Source organism: Peromyscus maniculatus, chromosome 1, assembly GCF_049852395.1.
Source record: "Peromyscus maniculatus bairdii isolate BWxNUB_F1_BW_parent chromosome 1, HU_Pman_BW_mat_3.1, whole genome shotgun sequence".
NCBI lineage: Eukaryota > Metazoa > Chordata > Mammalia > Rodentia > Cricetidae > Peromyscus > Peromyscus maniculatus.
The window spans coordinates 87,519,722-87,540,487 of NC_134852.1; the positions used below are offsets into that span (position 1 = coordinate 87,519,722).

General features: G+C 43.2%; 1 protein-coding gene and 1 long non-coding RNA gene across 2 annotated transcripts in view; one reads left to right on the top strand and one right to left on the bottom strand.

The window, feature by feature from the left end:
* LOC143272066 (uncharacterized) overlaps nt 1-4,969 on the bottom strand; it is an 11,909-nt gene extending 6,940 nt beyond the window's left edge. The window contains exon 1 of the long non-coding RNA XR_013049467.1: nt 4,831-4,969. This is a non-coding gene — a long non-coding RNA (uncharacterized LOC143272066). The remainder of the gene's footprint in view (nt 1-4,830) is intronic.
* A 289-nt stretch (nt 4,970-5,258) lies between these two features.
* The window catches only part of Agbl1 (AGBL carboxypeptidase 1), an 835,836-nt gene continuing 820,328 nt past the window's right edge, over nt 5,259-20,766 (top strand). Inside the window, exon 1 of the mRNA XM_076545344.1 lies at nt 5,259-5,520. Within this exon, the coding sequence (XP_076401459.1) occupies nt 5,470-5,520 (51 nt within the window). The 5' untranslated portion in view covers nt 5,259-5,469. The remainder of the gene's footprint in view (nt 5,521-20,766) is intronic.

Sequence of the window (20,766 nt, forward strand, 5' to 3'; positions counted from 1 at the left end):
GGAGGGTGGAATCTGGCAGGGAATTAGCATTGGGAGGATATCAAGGTCAAGGTCTGCAAGCAAGGCAACATTACCCAAAATGGGGGCCAGGGCCCTGCAGGTCCCCCTTTTATTAAAAAATGAGCTTCTGACTTGGGTTGTGTGGGACGTCAGCAGGTCACCTTACCCGTCATGGAGACGCCTGCCCAGGCCACACAGGTGCTCTGTCTTAGGTTGGTGAGTGCCCCCCAGGCATTACCCATCTCTGAATACTCACTATCATACCAGTTCAATCATGTGTGAGCTGCATGGTTAATTGCTGCCAAAGATCTCAAAGTGGCACTGGGCTTGCAATCTGTGTGTTCAATACAGAAAAGACCAACAGAGGTCCTATCTCACCCATAGCCAGTAGGCTAAAGGCAACTGAGTCATTCCCTTCCTTAACGAGCTATACTGTACGTTGGAGTCCTTGTAAGATAGTATCCCAAAAGCAACTGGAACTTGAGTTTATAAGTTTATAATTTTCAAAGCCAATCGAGATGTATATAACTACTGAGTTAAATTTATCATGCCCAATAGAATGAAAGATTAACTAATTGTGGTAGCTACTTTTGTTGCCAGGGTCTCTACTGTGCTAGCTGTAGTAAGCAATTATGAAATGGTAATCCCAGAAACAGTAGCAGCGGTGTGTGCCATTGTTATAACAGCAACAGTGGCAGCAGCAATGTCAGATTCTCTTCTGGATTGTGTGGACATCCACCAGCATGGATGAAACTCCAGGAACATGAACTGCCAAGGCCCATTTTTCTTGATGTGTTTATGTTTTCTTTTCATTAAATTTTTAAAAAATTCTTTGTGTATGGATGTTTTGTCTGAATGTATGTTTGTCTGAATACATGTCTATACGCTACATACATGCAGTGCCTGAGAAAGACAAAAGAGGGCACCAGATCCCATGTGACTGGAGTTTCAGATAGTTGTGAGCCTCCACATGGGTGCTAAGAATCAAACCCTGGTCCTATGAAAGAGCAACTAGTGCCCTTAAACGTTGAGCCATGTCTCCAGGCCTGATGACACCCCCTTGAAGGATGTATTTTATCCCTAGCCTCCTTCTTTTCCCTACCTCCTCTTTGTCTTCCACGATGAGTGTGGCTTTGTTTAACTACCCATTCTCTGCCACAAAGTGATGCTCTGCTTTGTCACAGGCTCATAGTGGTGGGGTCAGGAGACTGTGCCAAAACAAACCTTTCTTCTTTATAAGTTGATTACCTTAGGGAATTCGTTACTGTGATGCAAAGCTGAATAACACCTCTGCCACACAACCAGGAAAGAAAAGGTGGAAGAAGGATTTTGAAGGGCAAGAGGAACAGTTAGTCAACTCTGATACACATTGCAAGGTGCCTTCATAATGACCAGTGGAAAGTCATGGGCCATGTCTATATCAGTACACACACATCTCTGAGCAAGAGAGATGCTGGATATTATTTGAGTGAGATTTAGTCTCACTGTTCAACTAGGAAGAAAATTGTGTGTTTCAAGTACTGGGAAACTCAAAGTAATGTGAGCCTTTCATAAATTCATCTGTTAACTGTTTTCCCTGGGGGATTTTACTATGAATGGGTGCCACGTATTACTGTTCACTTAATGTTTTCTTATCATTGACTCCTTTCTAATCCTTCATTTTTTTGTTACATTGTGTGTGTGTGTGTGTGTGTGTGTGTGTGTGTGTGTGTATGTGTGTACATGTGCAAGCAGGCAAACATGCACTTTGTGTGTGTGTGTGTGTGTGTGTGTGTGTGTGTGTGTATTTGGTCAGAGGACAATTTGCAGGGCTCAATTCTCTCCTTTACCATAGGCATCTTAAGTATGAAATTCAGGTTGTAAGACTTGGTGGCAAGTGCCTTTACTCATTGAGCCACTGGACCAGCTCTTGTTTTTTTAATCTTTAACATTCAACATGGGATTAATATCTCAGAAAGCAGATTTTTGAGGAATTACACACACACACACAAACACACACACACACACACACACACACACGGGATAAAATAAAGTATACCTTTCAAAGGGGTGTCATCAGGCCTGGAGAGATGGCTTTCTCTCTATCTCTATCTCAATATCTCTATCCCTCTCTATATGTATATGTATACACACGCATGCACATTTCTAAGACAGGTTGAAATTAAAACCTATCCAAATTGCAGGAACTCACTGAAGTTACACTGAAACTTCCTCCATGGAGAGGGTGCTTTGAGAGAACAGAAAAGGACAGAGACCTCACTCCACTGTCGTGTCTTGGCTGTGTGGCCTGGGGTGAGTGCACACCGCTCTTTCTCCTCACCTCACTAAGCGTCTGAACTTGGAGCCTGTCTCTGGCCACTCAGTCCTGCATTTCCCCTGCTTCCCTTTGAACAGATGTCTTCCGGGCCACACTGGGCATCACTGTTGTTGAGAATCAGCCTTGTAGTGTCTGCCTGGAGAAGGTCAGTGCTGCTCTTCCCTTGTGTTTTTGGCTTTACCCACTGGCCTTGCTTCTAGCCTTTGGGATCCACCCCTCCTCCACATGCCTTTGCTGTGTTTCTGTGGGTACCCATGTGCCTCTAGAAGCTGGGCCTGTTTGAGCAGCCTGGAATCGTCTCGGTCAGCATTAGGACAGTCCTTTTGCTGCTGTCCAGGATGCTAACACCCAGTTTTGATGACACAGACCTCCTCAATGCTGGGCACCACACTGATCCTCTTCTCAGATGAGTGCTTCATCCGGCTTCACTTCCTCTTGGTAACAGAGACAACATTCATCCCCCCTCCAATGTGATGATTTTGGATTGGAATAACACTTTGGGAACATCGGGCCATGCTGACAACCTGGTCTCATGGCTGTGGGAACATTGGGCCATGCTGACAACCTGGTCTCACGGCTGGCTAATTCCCAAGCCTTTCCCACATCCAGTACCAGTTCACTGAGCTGTCCAGCTTTAGTTTTGCACCATTTGTGTTGAGGACCCAGGGGAGGAGCTTCCCTCTGGCTTCCCCTCTATTCTCTTTCATCCTGTAGGACCTGGTTCATCACTCAAGGCTGCTGACATTTCTTTGGAGCCCAACTATGTCATCTGATGTATTTCTACCTTTCTCAACTGGTGTCATCAGAAAACTGATAAGCATATAACATTTATTTTCATCCAAGTCATTGATAAAAATGATGAATAGAAAACCCCATGGGTTTCCTGACACTGTTTTCTAACATACTCCACTCAAGTGAAATTTATTAGTTACTATATTTGAGCATTAGCATGCTGCCAGCTATGGAATTATACAGGCCTATATGCATTACTCCATTTTTTTTCTTAGCAATATATACAAGAATCTCATGCCTGATGTTATGTAAGCATTTGTTCAATAAAGAATTGATTTTGTCCAAAGTTTTGACCCTTGTTTCCAGCTCCTATGAGATAAGTTCAGAGCTCTTGGAATGTTCTGGCTATAAGAGAGTCTGTTTACCTGGGACCCTGGACCAGGCCAGACTGTTTATGCAAATAGTGGGATTTATGCTAGGGTCTTGGGCCCTGGACTATCACCTTGATTTCTGGAGGTGCTGGAGGGTAAGATGAGCTCTATCTATATGATCAATGCCAAGGAAAGCCCTGGACTTTAAGATGTGGGCAAACTTCCTCTGTTAGCTTGGTGTGTGTGTGTGTGTGTGTGTGTGTGTGTGTGTTGCACATGTGACTGTGGGGAGAAGTGTTGACTGAATGCCTCCATGGATAGACACTGCCAGCTCAAGCCCGCTCTCAGCTTTCTTTTCTGACTTTTAACCCTTTACTGTGATCAACCAGCCCTGTGAATCCTTCCCTCCAGTCACTGAATTAGCCGATGGTCTTAGGGACTGCAGAATCTCTGGACAGCATTGCGTCTTTCTTTGAATCCAGAGGGTATTTCTTTTGGGGCTTCTTCTAGGATCTTCTGTCGTCTCCCCTAACCTCCAAGAGAATGCAGACAAGCAGACAGCTTCCTCAGAGGTCTACCCAAGAGAGGGGGGCCCTCTTCATGGCTGCCCCATATGTTGTAATGGTACTTATTTCAGTCTACTTCTGGATAAGATCCTGTACCCAGGAGGATTCTAGGCTTGAGTTTAGCTCCAGCCTTTAGGAAAATCCTTGCTCAGAGATAAACAGCTGAAGAGCATGCTATCCCACTACTAGCAATTTAGCCTAAATGATTTAAATCCACTAAAATTACCTCTTTCCCTCCCCTCCCTTCCCTTCTCTTCCCTTCCCTCACCCCACCCCACAAATAAGACTGACCTTGATCTCATAATGTGGCTTAGGTTGGCCTTGAACTTAGGATCCTCTTCTTCCTTAGCTGAGAGTATTGCCATGCAACAGGATACTTGGCAATTGTCATGGAAATTTCTTAAGGGCAAGAACTACAAGAATTCACCCTTGAATTTAGACTCTGGCCACACCTGACCCCTGACTCAGAACTGACACTCAGGCCAAGTAGGACCTGCAAACACACACTCTCCTCCCACATTGGGGCCGCAGAGCACTTGGGCAGCCACAGGCTAGATGCCTGGGATGCTCTTGAGAGCTCCCAGCTCTGCAGGAAGTGTCATCTGCGAGGTGGCGTGGTGTGTGTGTGTGTGTGTGTGTCCCACCGTGGTACAGCCTTTTTGGTCTCTTGCTTTGAAGAATGCTTGCTGCAGGAGGCCAAACTGTCTTCGCGTTTCCACTTTTCCTGCAAGCTTGGCTGTTTGTGGCCGGGCATAAGCTCCCCAACTCTGTGCTCCTGACACTTAGTGTTTCTTTCCCTTGGTTTCCTCTACTGCAAAATAAAGGTAGCAATAGTAAAACTCACCTCGCCACAGTTCCGGTGAAAACGAAAGGATTATATAAAGGACTTGGTCCATAAAAATGTCCAGGGTAGTTATTTTCCTTCTCGTCTTGAGCTTCTATCCCTAAGCCGGGGACCTCAGGGGGCCCTGGGCTTCTGTGGCCTGAACTGCCACAGTTGTGCAAGCACTCTTGGGTCTCCTGTTACAACCAGGAGCCGGCAACAGACCAAAATAAGTGTGTGCGTGGGGTAGGGCGAGGAGGGGGGGCGGTCTGGGCGGGTGAACCTCTGCAGGGAGTCTGACCAGGTCAGCTGGGAATGCTTGTCAACCATCCAGGGTGGCTTTTCCTCTAGGCTCCTGTATGGGTCTGGAGGTGGGTGAGTGACTCACGAGGGTGCCCTCCCCACTCCTACATCCAAATGCTCAGCCCTTCCCAGAGCCAGGGCTCACCTAATCCCCACAGTGGGAGTCAGGGGGCATCCACGCCTGTGCTGAAGGCTAAGGTTGCACAGTGGTAACTTCACACTCTGCAGCATGTGTAGCTGAGGCCTCTACACGGCAGTCTCCTCCTGCAAGGCAGGCAGCGAGGTCGGCTTGGCAGGTATCGCCTCTCCAGCCAGGATCCAGCCTCAGGCCACTGGTGCCCCAGGACCTGAGGAGAGATGGCTGAACAAGAAGGCAGTGGCCTGCAGATGCTGCTGCACACCCTTCAGGTAGGACGTGCACAACCCAGCGGGCTTTGCCTTTGCCCTGCTGGCCAGTGTTGGTGTGTGAACATTCAATCCCTCTGACAGCCAGTGACCTGGTTTGCTAAGGCACCAGCTCTCACCTTGAAGCTGCCCTAAGTGATGCTATGGTGTTTAAATATTAAACACGACAATGCTGTTGATTGTTCTGCTTAAATTATTGAACTTGGTGGGATCAAAGGCTCCGGGTAAAAGATACAGATTTGCTAGATATGGGAAACGTGGTGGTGGTGGTGGGGAGACTGTCTGGCAAATGAAGGATGTATAGTAAAGCTATCGAACGAGGTAAAAACCTTGAGAATTGTGTGGGAGGAATGGGTAGCTAGAGAGAGGGCTTCCCTGGGCTTCTCCTGCTAAATGAGTCCTTCAATAAGCTTCCAAATTGCATTCTACATCAGACTGGCCCAGGATGCTAGCTGTATCTATTCTCAGGCTAGATGTGGCCAGAAGGCATTGGAACCAATCAGGGGCTGGAGCCTCGGAATTGGCTTTCTCCATGGTGATGCTATTCACTGGTAATTTTGAGAAGCATTTTATCTAGGACAGTGTTTTGCAAAAGTGTTTGCACTGTGGAGTTACCTAGAGAATGCTGAAAATACTGATGTTTGGGATGCCAACCCCAAACCAAGATGTGGATTCATTATTCTGGGGAGAAATCCTTGTTGAAAGTTTAGAAATTCCTGGGTCTTAACACACAGCTGAGGTTGAGAACTACTTGGGAAGATGCTTGCGTTTCATGGGATTCAGAGGTTATTGGTGCTCAAGAAGCCTTGAACCCGATTGTTATGAACAGAAGTCAAAAGACACAACCTTCCAGGGCAGGGGGCATAGACTTTGTAAGTGTTCTGCATGTGCTCCTGTCTGCCTGCTGTGAAAAAAGTTTGCTCCTTCCTTCTGCAACTGGAAGGAGTCAGGTGTTCCTAAAATGCTAAGGGACCCTATACAGAGGAGAGTAAGTCCTAGAAGTGAATGGAGTAAGTTTGCAAAATCACAACAATGACTATTGAAATGGAGAACCTGGGCCAGCCTTCAAGAACTTAAAATTGATTTGTGTGCATACTTTTGTGTCCCCCTCCCACCCCCCCCCCCCCCCGGTGGTATGTTTGCATGTGCATAGGTCCATGTGCACATGCATATGTGGACATCAGAGGCCAAACGTGGGTACCTATCATTCATCACCTTGCTTTTTGAGGCAGGGTCTCTCGCTGAACCTGGAGCTTGCTGATTTGACAAGGTTGCCTGGCCACAAATCCCAACAACCTGCCTGTTTCCATCTCCCCAGTGTTGGGATTATAAGTACATGCCACCATGCCTGGCTTGTGTATGTGGATTCGGGAGATCACACTCAGGTCCTTCTGTTTGTATGGCAAGCACCTTACTGACTGAGTCATCTCCCCAGATCCAAAGCCCAGTTATTTAGTGTCCTTTGTCTCATTGTATGTGATGCATCCAAGGCAAGGACACATCTGGGTCGGGGGGCGGAAGGTGGGAGTGGAGCTCAAAGCAAACTGGTGAAGTACATCTTAAAAGCGGTTTTGTGGCTGGGTGCTTTGACAGTCAGGTACCACGAGTTCATGTTCTCCGTTTTGTTGTTATTTCTGAAGTTATACAGAATTCTTGATTAACTGTTGCTCACGGGAGCCAAAGCCTTGGCTGTTTAGAATTTTCCTTGTTCCAGCTGTCTGGGAAAAGAAGGTTGCCCACAGATGGGCATCAAGAGCTCAGTGAAAATGGATGTCCTGCAGCTGGCTCCAAGTCACCACGGGTTCGGCTTTGTCTTCTGTCTTCCTACCAGAGGGGATTTATAATTGATATTTAGAATGAACACTCCAGGGCACTGCAAGATTCTCAATTATCAGAGAAAGATTTAATTATTTTCACTAGGCCCTACTTAGTTTCCAATTAACTAGAACATTAAAATAACACCAGTGTGTCTCCTGCCGGTTAGTTTGGTTGTGGCGCACTTGATATGAGCCGACTTGAGCCAGCTTGACCCCTGCTAAGTGCTTCTAAGAGTCCTGTATCTAGCTCCATTGTAGAAGTCAGAACTATAAGATACTTAAAAAAATAAACCCAGAGAAAGCCTGGAGTAATCTTGGGTGATGGATTTGATGCCTGGTCTCAATGCCTATTCCCCATTGGCTTAAGATTCTAGAGGCTATGAAAGGCTTCTGAAAGGGTGTAAGCAGAAATACTCCTACTTAGGAATTTCCAAGAACTTTCCAATTCAAACCTTCTCTTTCTCATCATGCACAAAAGTGACAGACAGAAGACATCCTGTGGCTTTCCAAACCTCTGGAGAAGATCAACAGACATGAACTTAGGTTCTGAGTTTCCTTGTTTTTGAAGTGTCCCAGAAGAGGGAAGGACCAATGAGAACAAGACTAGAAAGAACACACTCAATGTAACAGATGGCCCTATAATGTCCCCCCCCCCCACAATCCTAAAAGCCTCCCACCTTGAGAATGTCACCTCTTTGGAATCACAGCATAAACCTGACCACCATGAAATATTCTTTTGGCCTGCTACCTTCCTCTGCGCAAACGAGATAGGACAATTGTTTTTCCTACTTCAGTTTTAACACAGCCTCATTTCTACCTGGAGTAAGAGAATCAATTTTCTACTGAGATATTTTCCAAGTTCCTGGTCTTGACAGCTCTGATTTTAGGTAGAAAAGTAGACTGAGAGGGAATCTTCAGGGTGAAGGGGAGACACAGGTGTAAGAGGCATACGGGACTGTGGTCCAGTCCCAACTTTAGCACTTACCAGCTGTTTATCCGTATGCAAGCCCCTTGACCTCTCTAGCCCTCCCTCTATGGATCTATAGGTATGCATGGGGCCAGGGAGCAATAAAACAAATTGCTAAGCCCTTAGTGTGAGGGTTAAAAGAACATATTTGAAAAAGCACCTGTAAACTACACATGGCTTTCCAAATGACTGTGGTTGGGGTGATTTCCCTGGAGGAAGACACAATCCTGAGATGCTGGGAACACTTCTCCACATCCTTCATAAACCTGTCCTGTCCTGGGTGGACTCCAATATACTTGGAAAAAAGAAAGGTGTCTCATTTTTGCCCTGGTCTTGTCTCTTTGTGTGGTTTGAGCTAATGGGGAAGATGGGGAGCTGCCAGGGTCGCAGGATGTGGACCGTGTGCCAGCCCTGATGTCACAAGCGCTCATCCAGCAGTGTCCCATGAAATGCCAGTTAAGAACCTTATTGAATCATGAAAAATGTATAATGATTAGGTCAGCTTTGGCACACTCTGAGCTGCGATGTGGGCACATGTTTGCTGTTTGCATTCGTACTTTATTATTTTATGTTATAGCTGTTCAAACTGAATCCCAGGTCTGCAGCTTTGCCAAAATGTGTATAGCTGATTGCCTCTCTCTAATGAGGTTCCAAGAGCATCATTTATTATGGATTGTGAATAAATGAGGTTTCAGGATGTGGGGTTTCCTGTTTTGAGTAAACATTGACCTTTGCTAATAGGAAAGCTGGACTGGGATATCTCGTCTACTTTTTTCTTTGGACTTGGTCCTCCAAGGATTATTTTCAAGATAACAGGTGACTCAGTGCCTGGACTGTGAGGAGGGAATGTGTGGGAAAACGGTGACCGATGTGTCTCATTCAGAGCTCTTAGGAGTTCTTGCTTCCACATGTGCTTGGTAATTTCCCTTGTAGCCCTCTTCACAGAGGATGAGGAACTACCCATCTACTCTATCTGTGGAACTAGGTGGGACAGAAACAGAACCTTTCCCCTTGGACAGAAACAGAAAGTGTTGCTGGAGGGCTTCTCTCCAGCTTCCACCAAACCCCGCAGTCCCACAATCCACGTATAAAATAATCACTCAGACAGTTATATTACTTATAAACTGTATGGCCATGGCAGGCTTCTTGCTAACTGTTCTTTTATCTTAAATTAACCCATTTTTATAAATCTATACCTTGCCACGTGGCTGGTGGCTTACTGGTGTCTTTACAAGTTGCTTGTCCTGGTGGTGGCTGTAGTGTCTCTCCCCTCAGCCTTCTGCTTCCCAGAATTCTCCTCTCTCCTTGTCCCACCTACTTCCTGCCTGGCAACCTACTTCCTGCCTGGTCACTGGCCATCAGTGTTTTATTTATATAGAGCAATATCCACAGCAGAAAGGCTTGGACAAATGCAGCTAAGCATTTCCCACTTAGAGAACACTGAGAACTGAGTTACAGGAACTCGTTAAGATCGTTCTCTTGGGATGTTGGAGGCTTTCTGAGTTTGTCATAGACCTTTACCTCAATCATGACGTAAACATGGATGCAGAATGAATTGTCTTAATTTTGATCACCAATGGAAAAAAGAAAAATCACCCTAGTGTCATACAAAATAGAATGAATGTAAAAATGTCGAGGAGTGACACCTGTCAGTCCCTAAGGGACAAGCATGCCAGTCCAATTGAATCAAGAAGGGAATGGTGGCTGCATGCAGATGTGCAGAGTGTTGGAAGTAGAACAAAACCTCCACTTGGTGTTTTTCCTCAAGACCACTGCAGATTTCACAGATTCCTAAAGGCTTTTGAGATCAGAGAAAATGGACAAGCTGTTACCTTCATCACTTCATATCGCCCTGCCACTAGTGAAGGAGGTGTGGCTATCCTGCCTTTGAGGTGAGACCATCACTGTCCAAAGGAAGGTGAAGCCACCCAAGGCTCAGTCACAGAAATGTAGTAACTACTCAGAAAGGGGATGTGAAAGAGATCTTACCACTACAAAGTTTTTCTGAGTCTTTTCTAAGTGATGTTTGCGTGGAGGGAATTATGTTGGCCTGACTGAGTTGAAGGTTGACGGAATGTTAGGTTTCCAAAACAGAGGGAGTCTTGCTTATCCTACCACTTAACTCAGGGCAGAGGAAAATAGCTCCTCATAAGGAAGGTAATGCTTTTGATATGGACCTATTGGATCTTCTCAATACTGTCCACCAGCTACCCGTCCCTCATCTACCCATCTATCTGTCTATCATTTTCTCTGTGATACAAGAGATTCAAAAGGCCATTGGGTGGGTGGTACATGAGAAACAGCCCTCTGTTTAAAACTTGTGTGCCTCTGGCCATACAACCGAGTCTTCCTTGTTTGAAATTTCTTCATCTTCAAAATGGGATTTATAATACCTACTAACAGGCTGCCCATAAATTAAGAAAAATGCATGCCAAAGCCTAAACACAGTGGCCTGTGTCCAGTAGTGGCAATTATCATAGTTAAATGCAGTTCCTGTCCTCATGAAAACCTGGTGCAGAGTAAAAAGATAGAAAGACAAATATTTGAAAAATAAATTCACATGTGATGAAAGCTGTGGTAAAAGTGAACATCAAAAAAATTTTTTTTTGTAATTTGGACTAGAAACTATTCCTAGATAGAGGTTCATGAAAGGCCTTAGAAAGAAACCCCAGTTTTAGTGGGGGGTCAGCCTGGGCTGACCAAAGTGAGCAGAGGACATGAGATCATCCTTATCTAGGGAAAATGTACAGGGTATTTGGGATTTGCTATGATATCCAATTTGATTAAAATAAAATATTTAAGAGAAAGGGGAGATGGAGACAGAGGTTTGTTCAGATTATGAAGGGCCTTGAGTGGTGATCTTCAGGCTTGATATTCTCATGGAAATACGTGTTAATTCCTGAATGTGGCCTCCACCAAGGTAACATCTATAGAACTGTTTAAACTGAGTGATACTTGATTTGATGCAACACTGTTTCATGATGTTTTCAAATAATGTATCCTTGACCCTTTTTTCTTTTCCTTTAAAACTTTATTATTATTATTATTATTATTATTATTATTTTTTTTTTTTTTTGGTTTTTCGAGACAGGGTTTCTCTGTGTAGCTTTGCGCCTTTCCTGGAGCTCACTTGGTAGCCCAGGCTGGCCTCGAACTCACAGAGATCCGCCTGGCTCTGCCTCCCGAGTGCTGGGATTAAAGGCGTGCGCCACCACCGCCCGGCAACTTTATTATTATTTTAATGTGTCTTTATGTGGAATATGTAAGTATTCATGTAGGTGTGTGCCTGTGTACTATGGGTATTGTGGATGTCTTCATGTATGGATGTGTTTACATGCGGAAGCCAGAGAATGATGTCCACTGTATCACAGTGTGTGTGTGTGTGTGTGTGTGTGTGTGTGTGTGTGTGTGTGTGTGTGAGAGAGAGAGAGAGAGACAGACAGACAGACAGACAGACACAGACACAGACACAGACACACAGAGAGACACAGAGAGAGACACATGCAGAGAGAGACAGAGAGACACAGAGAGAGAGACAGAGAGGGAGGGAGAGGGAGGGAAAGGGAGGGAGGGAGATGGGGAAGGGAAGAGGCGGGGGGAGGATTGCTTAAATAAGCGTATATGGAAGGCTAGTCACTGGATTTGGGCAGCTTGCTAGTGACTACACCACTTATGATCACCCTCTCTTCTCGACCCAACTGTGGTCCTGCCCATTCCTTTCCTATCTCCCTTTGATTGGCCACAGCCTGGAGCTCTTCACTTTCCCTCATCCCTGTATCTCACCTACATTTGATCATCTTCCCAACTCTAATCCCACCCCACAGAAAAGGGCTAGGTTAATTCTAGTCTTAGACTGAGGGAGGAGGATGTTTTAAAACACTTTTCTGGGGGGTTGTCACTTTAATGTGGAAGAAACATAGTTATTTTAGGGGTAGTATTCAAATATTCTGGCATCGGTGCTGTTCTGACCTTGCACCTCCAGAGCCCTGGTTCTGGTTCTGGCTGTGTCCCTGTCCCTGAATATCCACCTCCACACAGCAAAGGGTGAAACATGGAGGTCAGCATGGCTTTGAGGTATAATTGGATATTAGTGAGAGGCTGAGGCAAATGTCCAACAGACACACCCAGGCCCCAACAGAAACTACAAATTGGCAACATTTGCTCTGCAATTCCTCCAGTTTCTAAAACTGGAGTGGGTCTTATAAGAGCCAAGCACAGCTTCAGTCTGGACCCTGGGTAAGGGGTGGGGGTGGGGCAGTGTGCTCATTAGAGGAGATGTTGGTTCCTTGTCACCGTATCTATAATCATTGGACAGGCAGCAATGAATCAAAGAGACTGGATGCCTCTTCATGTTTCAGAAATGGCTAAATGGAAATGCATCCTCTTGGGTGTGACCTTCGTATCCCTTTGCCAGACCCGGAGTGAAGGAAGTAGAGGCTTTGCTGGACCTGTGCCTTTTTTGCTGCATGGTTTCCTCAAAAGACGTCTGTAAACCGGTTCCTCATTGGTGCAAAGCAGGTGTAAGGCAGGAGAGGTCAAGAGCAGTGATTCTGGGATGAAGACGGGGTGTAAGAGATGATGCGGAAGAACAGCCCAGGGTCCATCCTGAGCACACGTCCTTTCTCCTCCTGTCTTTCTCCTTCCCCCCTTTAGGTTTTCTTGGCATGTGCTTTTATTTAAAAATTTTAACTGTAGACAAGGCATGTTGGCACACACCTGTAATCCTAGCATTCAGGAGCCTGAGGCAGGAGGATTATGAATAAGGTCTGACTGGGCTGTATTTATTTATTTATTTATTTATTTATTAATTTTTGGCTGTGTGTTGAGATCAGTCAGCTAGTCTATGCAATGCGATTTTGTTTTATTTTAGAAAATTGGAATCAAATACACATAACACACTGTCACTTTAACCAGTTTTTAGTACTTGGTTCATTAGTGTGAGTCCATCCCCACCGTTGTTAGTCACTCCATCTTACAACAGCTTCTCAGGCTTTCCTACTGGCCCCCGACAACCACGATTCTGTTCTGGGGACCTGGTGTAAGCAGAGCCATACATTTGCTATTTTGAGTCTGGTTTATTTTTCTTAATGTAATGTACTTAAGTCTCATTCTTTTTTGTTTAAGTGAATAAACATATTTTATTTTTTTTATTGAGAATCCATACATGCATGTAATATATTTTAATCAAATCCATCATCACCATTTCCTCCCTTCCATTTCCTCCATCACACTCCCCACCACCGTCCCCCATCACTGAATGCACTTAGTGTTGCCTGGACCACAGGCACTTGTGGAGAACCTAATGCTATTACTCTGCTGAATGGACACAGTAATAAACTACCTCCCAAGTTCCTACTTTATACCCGTAGATTAGCACACCTCCCATTCCTCGTTGGAGAAGCTTCTTTTTGCAGAAGATAATGATTTATATGGAAACCAACACTGATCAATGAATAGAGAGAGTAAGAGACTGTGAAATATTCAAGTCTCATTCTCCTTGTTGCATGTGTCAGAATTTCTTTTCTTTTCTTTTTTAAATTGAATAAATATCCCAGAATATTTAAGAGCTACATATCTGCCTCTATTCATCAGCGTTTGCTTTTACCTGTTGAGTAATGTGAACAGTAGTGCTGTGGACATGGGTGTGCAAACATGTTTAGCTTTCAATTCTTTTAAGTAGATCCTTGTTCATATGCTTGCACATTGATTCTTTAAGTATCCCTGTATTAAAAACCACCAATTACAAACAGAGCAGCAGTGAACATGGATGAGCACATGACTCTGTAGTAGGAAGAGGAGTTTTTCAGGTACATTCCCAGGCATGGTATCAATCACGTGCACTGTCACACTGATTTCCATAGTGGCACCACCAGTTTGCAGCTCCACCCACAGTGCATGAAGATCCCCCATATTATTGCCAACGTTTGTCACCTCTTGTTTTACTTCCTTTAAAAAGTTCTTTATTTTTTTTTTTGAGATTAATTGCATCACTTCCTCTTCCCTTTCCTCTCTCCAAACCCTCTCATAACTTCCCTCCCCTTGCTCACTTTCAAATCCACGGCCTCTTCTTTTCAATAACTGTATGCATATGTATCCCTAAATACATAAATACAACTTGCTTTGTCTGTATAATGTTACCCGTATGTACGTTTTTCAGGGCTGACCATTTAGTACTGGATAACCCATTAGTGTGCGTTTAATCTTAGCTATCCTGACTGGTGTCAGATGACATGGAGACTAGTTTTTGTTCATGTTTCTCCAACAGCTAAGGATAGTGAACACTTTTAAGAATGTTCCTTAGTCATTCGTGTTTCTTCTGGGAACTCTGTTCAGTCCCACAGCCCACATTTTAATTGGCTTGTTTGTTTTTTTGTTCTGTGTTTTTGAGTTTGTGTATACTCTAGGCACTAATACTCAGTCACGTATAGAGATATCATTTTTCTCCATTCTGTAGGCTGCCTCTTCAGTCAGTTACAGTTTTCTTTGCAGTACAGAAATGTCTTAATTTCCTTTGCAGTACAGATGGTTGGTCTTGGGCAACTAGAGTCCTATTTAAAAAGTCTTTACCTGTGCCTACAAAAAGAATTAATAAAAATTTAATCTTTGAAAACAACTAAAAAATCAATTTTAAAAGAAAAACAAACCCTAAAATTGAAATCAAAGCTGAGTTGAATACAAACAAGCTGACTAAACTATTATAACCATACAGAGAATAGCATGCATTCCTGTCACCAGCACCCAGATGAAGCAATAGTGAACTCCCTGTGCCCCAGAGGGACCCTGTCATACCTACTGCTCCCCAGATTCACCTCTGCTCTGATTCCCATCGCCACAGATTGTTTCTGAAGATTTTACATTTCATATAAATAGGATTTTACAGCAAGTCTTCTCTTGTGTCTGCCTCTTTTTATTTAACTCTGTGCAATTGTTCCAAGTTTTGCATAAAGTTGAAGAAACTGATTCTCATGGCCAATAGAATACCATTGTGCGATTATGCTATGATTTCTTTCTACCTTCTGGGGTTGGTGGTAATTGTGATACTTTCCAGTTTGGAGCCAGAACTAAATAGTGCTGTTATGAACATTCTAGTAAAGTCTTTGTGAACATATGTATACATGTCTGTTGGATATATAGCTACTACTGAAATAGTGGTTTAGGGTACCCATATGTTCAGCTTTCATAGATAAGAGCAATTAATTTTTGAAAACGGTTTACTCCAGAAAAAGTACTTATTATCCATGCAGATACCATTAGTTTGAGAAAGCTTTGGCTACTATGCACTCTTGCCTGAAGTTGCTTCGTATATATTCATCAGCTGAAGGTGGTTTGCTCTTGGACTCTGTAGGAGTCTTTAATAGATGTTACATATGATGTCCTTCTTTTCTTCTTTCATGTGTGTGTATATACATATCTGTCTTTTTGCCTGGGTGTTGAGGATGTGAACTCAGGTTTCATGCTTCTGGGGCAAACACTTCACTGACTAAACCACATCCTGAGCCCTCTCATCCTTCCATAATAATCATTAAAGAACAACTCACATTCATTAAACCATTTCTATATGTCGGAAGCTTTGCAAAGTTCTTTGTGTGTGTCGTCTCATTTAGTCTTTGGAGCAATCCTCTGAGGAAGGTAGTCTTATTTTCCTCTATTCAAAAGCCTAAAATGGAAGAGTGGGGAAGCTAATAAATGTCCTACCATCTCAAGGATAGCCCATGTCATTTCTGAAATTTCAGTGGAGGGACGTTATTCCAGGAGAGGCCCCTTTTCCATGTGTACTAGGTCTCTTAAGCGAAAGGTGAGCCTTTACAAACACTCCAAATAGAGACTTATTTAGGTAGATTGCTTCCTGGGGGAGATGATTCTCATGCTTGCAAATCTGGGAAGGGTGTCAGCTGTCCCTATGACTAGAATCACTGGTATAGAAGGAAGAGAACAGGTGCTCAGTGCTGGACTCTTCAAACTATGTCATAGGATAGATATAAAATGTCTCCCTCAGTGTTTGATGTCCAGCTGGTGGCCCTATTTTAGAAGGTTCAGGAAATTTATGGAAGTAAGGTCTCATTGAAGGAAGTAGGTCACTGGGTTGGAAGAGTGATCTTTGAAAGTTATGCCTGGTCCCTGGTGTCTTCTTTACTCTCTGCTTCTTGTCTGTCATGAGGTAATTGAGGTTTTTTTTACCCTACACTTCTGCCTCCACAATGTTCTACCCAACTGTATGGGGCCAAGCACCCATAGACCAAACCTTCTGAAACTGTGAACCCAAGCGAATACTTTCGTACTTAACTTATTTACATCAGACATTCTGTCACAACAATGAGAACTCTGACTAGCATTGTCTGTAAGGGATGATAGTACAGTTCGGTAGCATCAATGTCATCCCTACTAAGTCTCGTCACTATTTGCTGTAGATGATCCCCGAACAAAAATGAGACTGTATGACAGAACCACACACTGAGGTTGGAGTTGGCCCATGGTCTGTAGTTTGCTGATCCTGGAGCAAGGGTGGCAGCTGAGGTCAGTAGATAGTAACTGATGATGCTGTGTGTAGCCATTTGCTCCTGCAAAATGCCAAACGGAACCTGTATGGGGTACATAACCTCCTCAATCTTAGGCTGTCCTTCTCACAAAGGACCAGACAACACCACATCCCTTCAGGTGTTGGTAGTCCTGGGAGAATCTTGCAGACCCTGAATGCACAGCTCTGACCGCATCTCCAGAGTCTCCTGTTATCCATCTGTTCTTGGTGTTGGGAGAAGCTACACGTGGAATTCTCAGTCCTCTGAGACATGCTTTCATCAGCATAGGTGAGTGTGGTGGGTGCTGTAGTGTAGACAGTGTCTACATTCCCCATCATGACCTACACGAGGTCTACATTCAACTTCTCAAATAGTGGTCTAATGCCACTGTCAACTTCATAAAAGAATGGAGAGATGTATGGATTTGAAATGTTAATACAGGCATATTTCTTAGATATCTTTACCAAAGAATCTTTAAAAACTATTTTCAGTTTAAAAATTTTTTTTCACTAAGTAATCTTTTCTGAGAGCATTGTTGTCTACTCTATCACTGTATGTCCTATTTCTCATTCTCTGCATATTCCCCAATATTTTCTTTGGTGTTCTCTTGCTTCTTCCACCAGGATTAGAATCTCCTTCATCCTGTTCAATCTTAATATCGCTATTACCGAAAGCACTGGTAGTGCAGCAGATGCTCAGTGAATGTGTGTTGATGGACTCATAAAATATGCATGGTTGATAGATTGAAGATACAATTTATGGTATTTCTAGGACATCTTGGAATTGGGTTAACTTTGAGGGTCAAAACCTTACAGTTTTTAAAAGGAATACAGGGACACATTTGGAAAACAATGGGTTTTAGACTAATGCCTTGTTTCATCCCTGCTGGTTTGTGGGGTTGACTTTCTTTTGGTGTGGGAACTGATCTCAGAATATTGAAAAGCTTCTAATGGGAGTGGATTGTAAGTCACTTCTACTGGGAGCCTGGTGTCAGTCATCTGCTTGGTGAGTTTCACGGGGAGAAAGACCATAAGCTTCAGAGCCGGAGCTGATGAAGGCTCTTCTTGGAGGCTCAGGAGTGACACTTTGATATAATCAGGAAGCCATATAGATTCCATGGCCTCAGCCTAGGATTTCAGATCAAAGGCAGAGTCATGTTTCAGAGTCAAGCTATCTGATGAAGCTCTTCCCAGGGGACTTGGAGAAAAGCAGCCTTGTCAATAAAGGGTCAGTAATGAATTCTCTCTCACCATCCGCTACCCTCACCACAAGCAAGTGTGTCCACATCTCTGCTCTCCTAGTCCCTTCAAACTGTATAAGCCCACTATCCCACACTCCCTACCCTGGAGCATCTTTATCCCACTCCTTTAAAGATACAGCCAATCCAAGCAGCTCCTAGGAAGGACAATGTAGATATCATCTCCTTTTCATAATGGCTAGATAGAAACTATAAGCAAATTTCATTTTCTCTTTGATATTCATTATTGAACAATAAAATATATGTGATATGTCCTAAAGGTAAAAAAAATGTTCCAAATGCCTCCTAAATTTTGGAGAGAAGAGGCTAAGATGATCATATTTGAAGGAAAATAGCTATTAAAATTCTGGGAGTATTTTCACTGTGAGCTCCTTATATTTGCTAAGTACTTACAATGTGCTAAGAATATTCTAAGCATCTTCCATGTTCTTGTCTCATCTCTGCTTTGTTTTACACATGAGAAGCATAATTCTTGATTAATGTTACAGGGCCCATTAAGTGGCAGAGGGAAAATCTGAACCCCCTGTACTCTAACTCCAGACTTTCCTGCATTCTACCCATTGGGCTATAGTGTCTCTTTCCCAGTTACCCCTTTCTTCTCTAGCACAAATATAGAAGCGATATGAGTGCACTATTCTAAAAATTTCATCAATGCTTAGTTAAAATTGAAGGAAGTAGATATCCACCATATCAAATCCTATTCCCTAAGACAATTGTGTAAATGTCTACTGAATATTTTTAGATGTTTGCACATATATTTATCTGATTATGTAACTCAATTTCTAACATGTTTACACATCATTTTTCTACATATCAACATAAATGAACTCTTTTCAATCTAGACCTATAGACCCAGTCCATTCTTTATGGTACACTGTATATTTTAAAATATATGACACACAATAATTTAAAGGAATACAACTTTTTTTAGTGCTTCACTTAAATCTGACTTTATGTTTATTGATTTTGATGATATATGCTATATATTAATAGTTAGGTTTATTAAACATTTCTTTCATGTCTGTAAGACTTTCCCCCTATATTTGAACTCTTGTACTCAATGATACTTAAATTTTATCCCATGTTCTTCTGTTTTCTTGCCTTGTTGCTCTCATAGAGCTTTATGCCACATTATACTTCATTTGTGCCAACAGTGATGAATTTTTGCACCTGGCATTTCTTTCACTGGGAGACTTTCTCCTGCATCACTAGAGTGCCACTTGCTAGCATATGGAAGGTCTACATTTCATCTACATTTTATTTAAAATGAGCATATGCAGGTTTCTTGGCTGAGTTTCAGGATGGTTTTGGACACTGTCATTGTCTTTCTGTTCAATTTTAATTTCTGGGTCAGTATCCTCCTCATACTGGTAGCTTCCAGACTTCAGCGCTATGAGATTTCTCCAGCAATGATAGTAAGTGACACTCATTTCCTCGATAGTTTCTCTCTCATTTTTATTCTTTCCTATATTGAGTGGTTAGCTGGACCAGATACTAGTAGACCAGACAGTAGATAGTGAGTGGTTAACTGGGCCAGATGCTAGTAGACCAGATAATAGATTCTCAGATGAAGGTTCTCAGAATGTTATCAGCTGTACACTTCGAAGTCTTCTAAATGCTACTGTCTCATGTCAGGAAGAGAGAGCTCGAGAATATGGCAATCACTCTTGATGCCTTTTTACCCAATGGGAGCTGGTTGAAAACATGGGGACACTGTTATTCCCAGTTCAGGGGAAGAGCTGAGATGCCAGCAGCTGAGTATTCTGTTACACCCATATACCTATGCCAGTTAATATAGGTTTATTAATCTTCTTTCCCCCGAGGTGGAATGTTGTAGATATTCTTTGAAAGGTAATAACACTTTACACACACACACACACACACACACACACACACACACACACACACACACACACGTGCGCGCTGTGAAAAATTTGATTGCTTTCTCCAAGTCTTCATATAGGTTTTTCTAATGGAGACTCTTGAAGTCCCAAAATAGTTGAGCTGGTTCTAATCAAATAAAAGATAGCTTAACTTTTGATCCAATCATGTTAAATCCCTCATGCTTCTAGATTTGATGCAATATTCTTTTTTTAAAGACATTTGTCTCCATTCTTGAGAATTGTATATATGTGAATGATGAAATATGATCATGTTCACAACCCTCCAACTACCCCCACCTGCCCCAAAAATGTCTTCTTCCAGACTTCTTGTCTTCTCTTCTGTTTTTGACAACCCATCTAGTCCAGTTAGTCATATCCATAAATGCATGGCTATGGGGTCATCCATTGAGCATGGGAAACCCACCAGTGGTCACACTCTCAAAAAAGAATGCTCCTCTCTTCCCCAGAAACAATTAGCTACCAATAGCTGCTTGGTAAGGGGTGAGACAGACATGGGGTCATCTCCAATCTATGCTGGAGTTTTGGCTGGCCTAGTCTGGTGCAGGTAACCCAGATGCTGTGAGTTCACATTTGCGACAACTATGCCATGCCAAGAAGTCAGCCTTTCACAGATCTCCCATCCTCTGTTTCTTATATTCTAACATTCTTATCTCTGCCTCCTAATTTTGACTTGAACATCTTTCATGCTCCACCTATCCTTATGAAAATCAAAAGTACCCTTGATTCTTTAGTTTGTAAATCCAGATTTGATATAGATACCTAAAGTCATGTATGTATATAACATAAA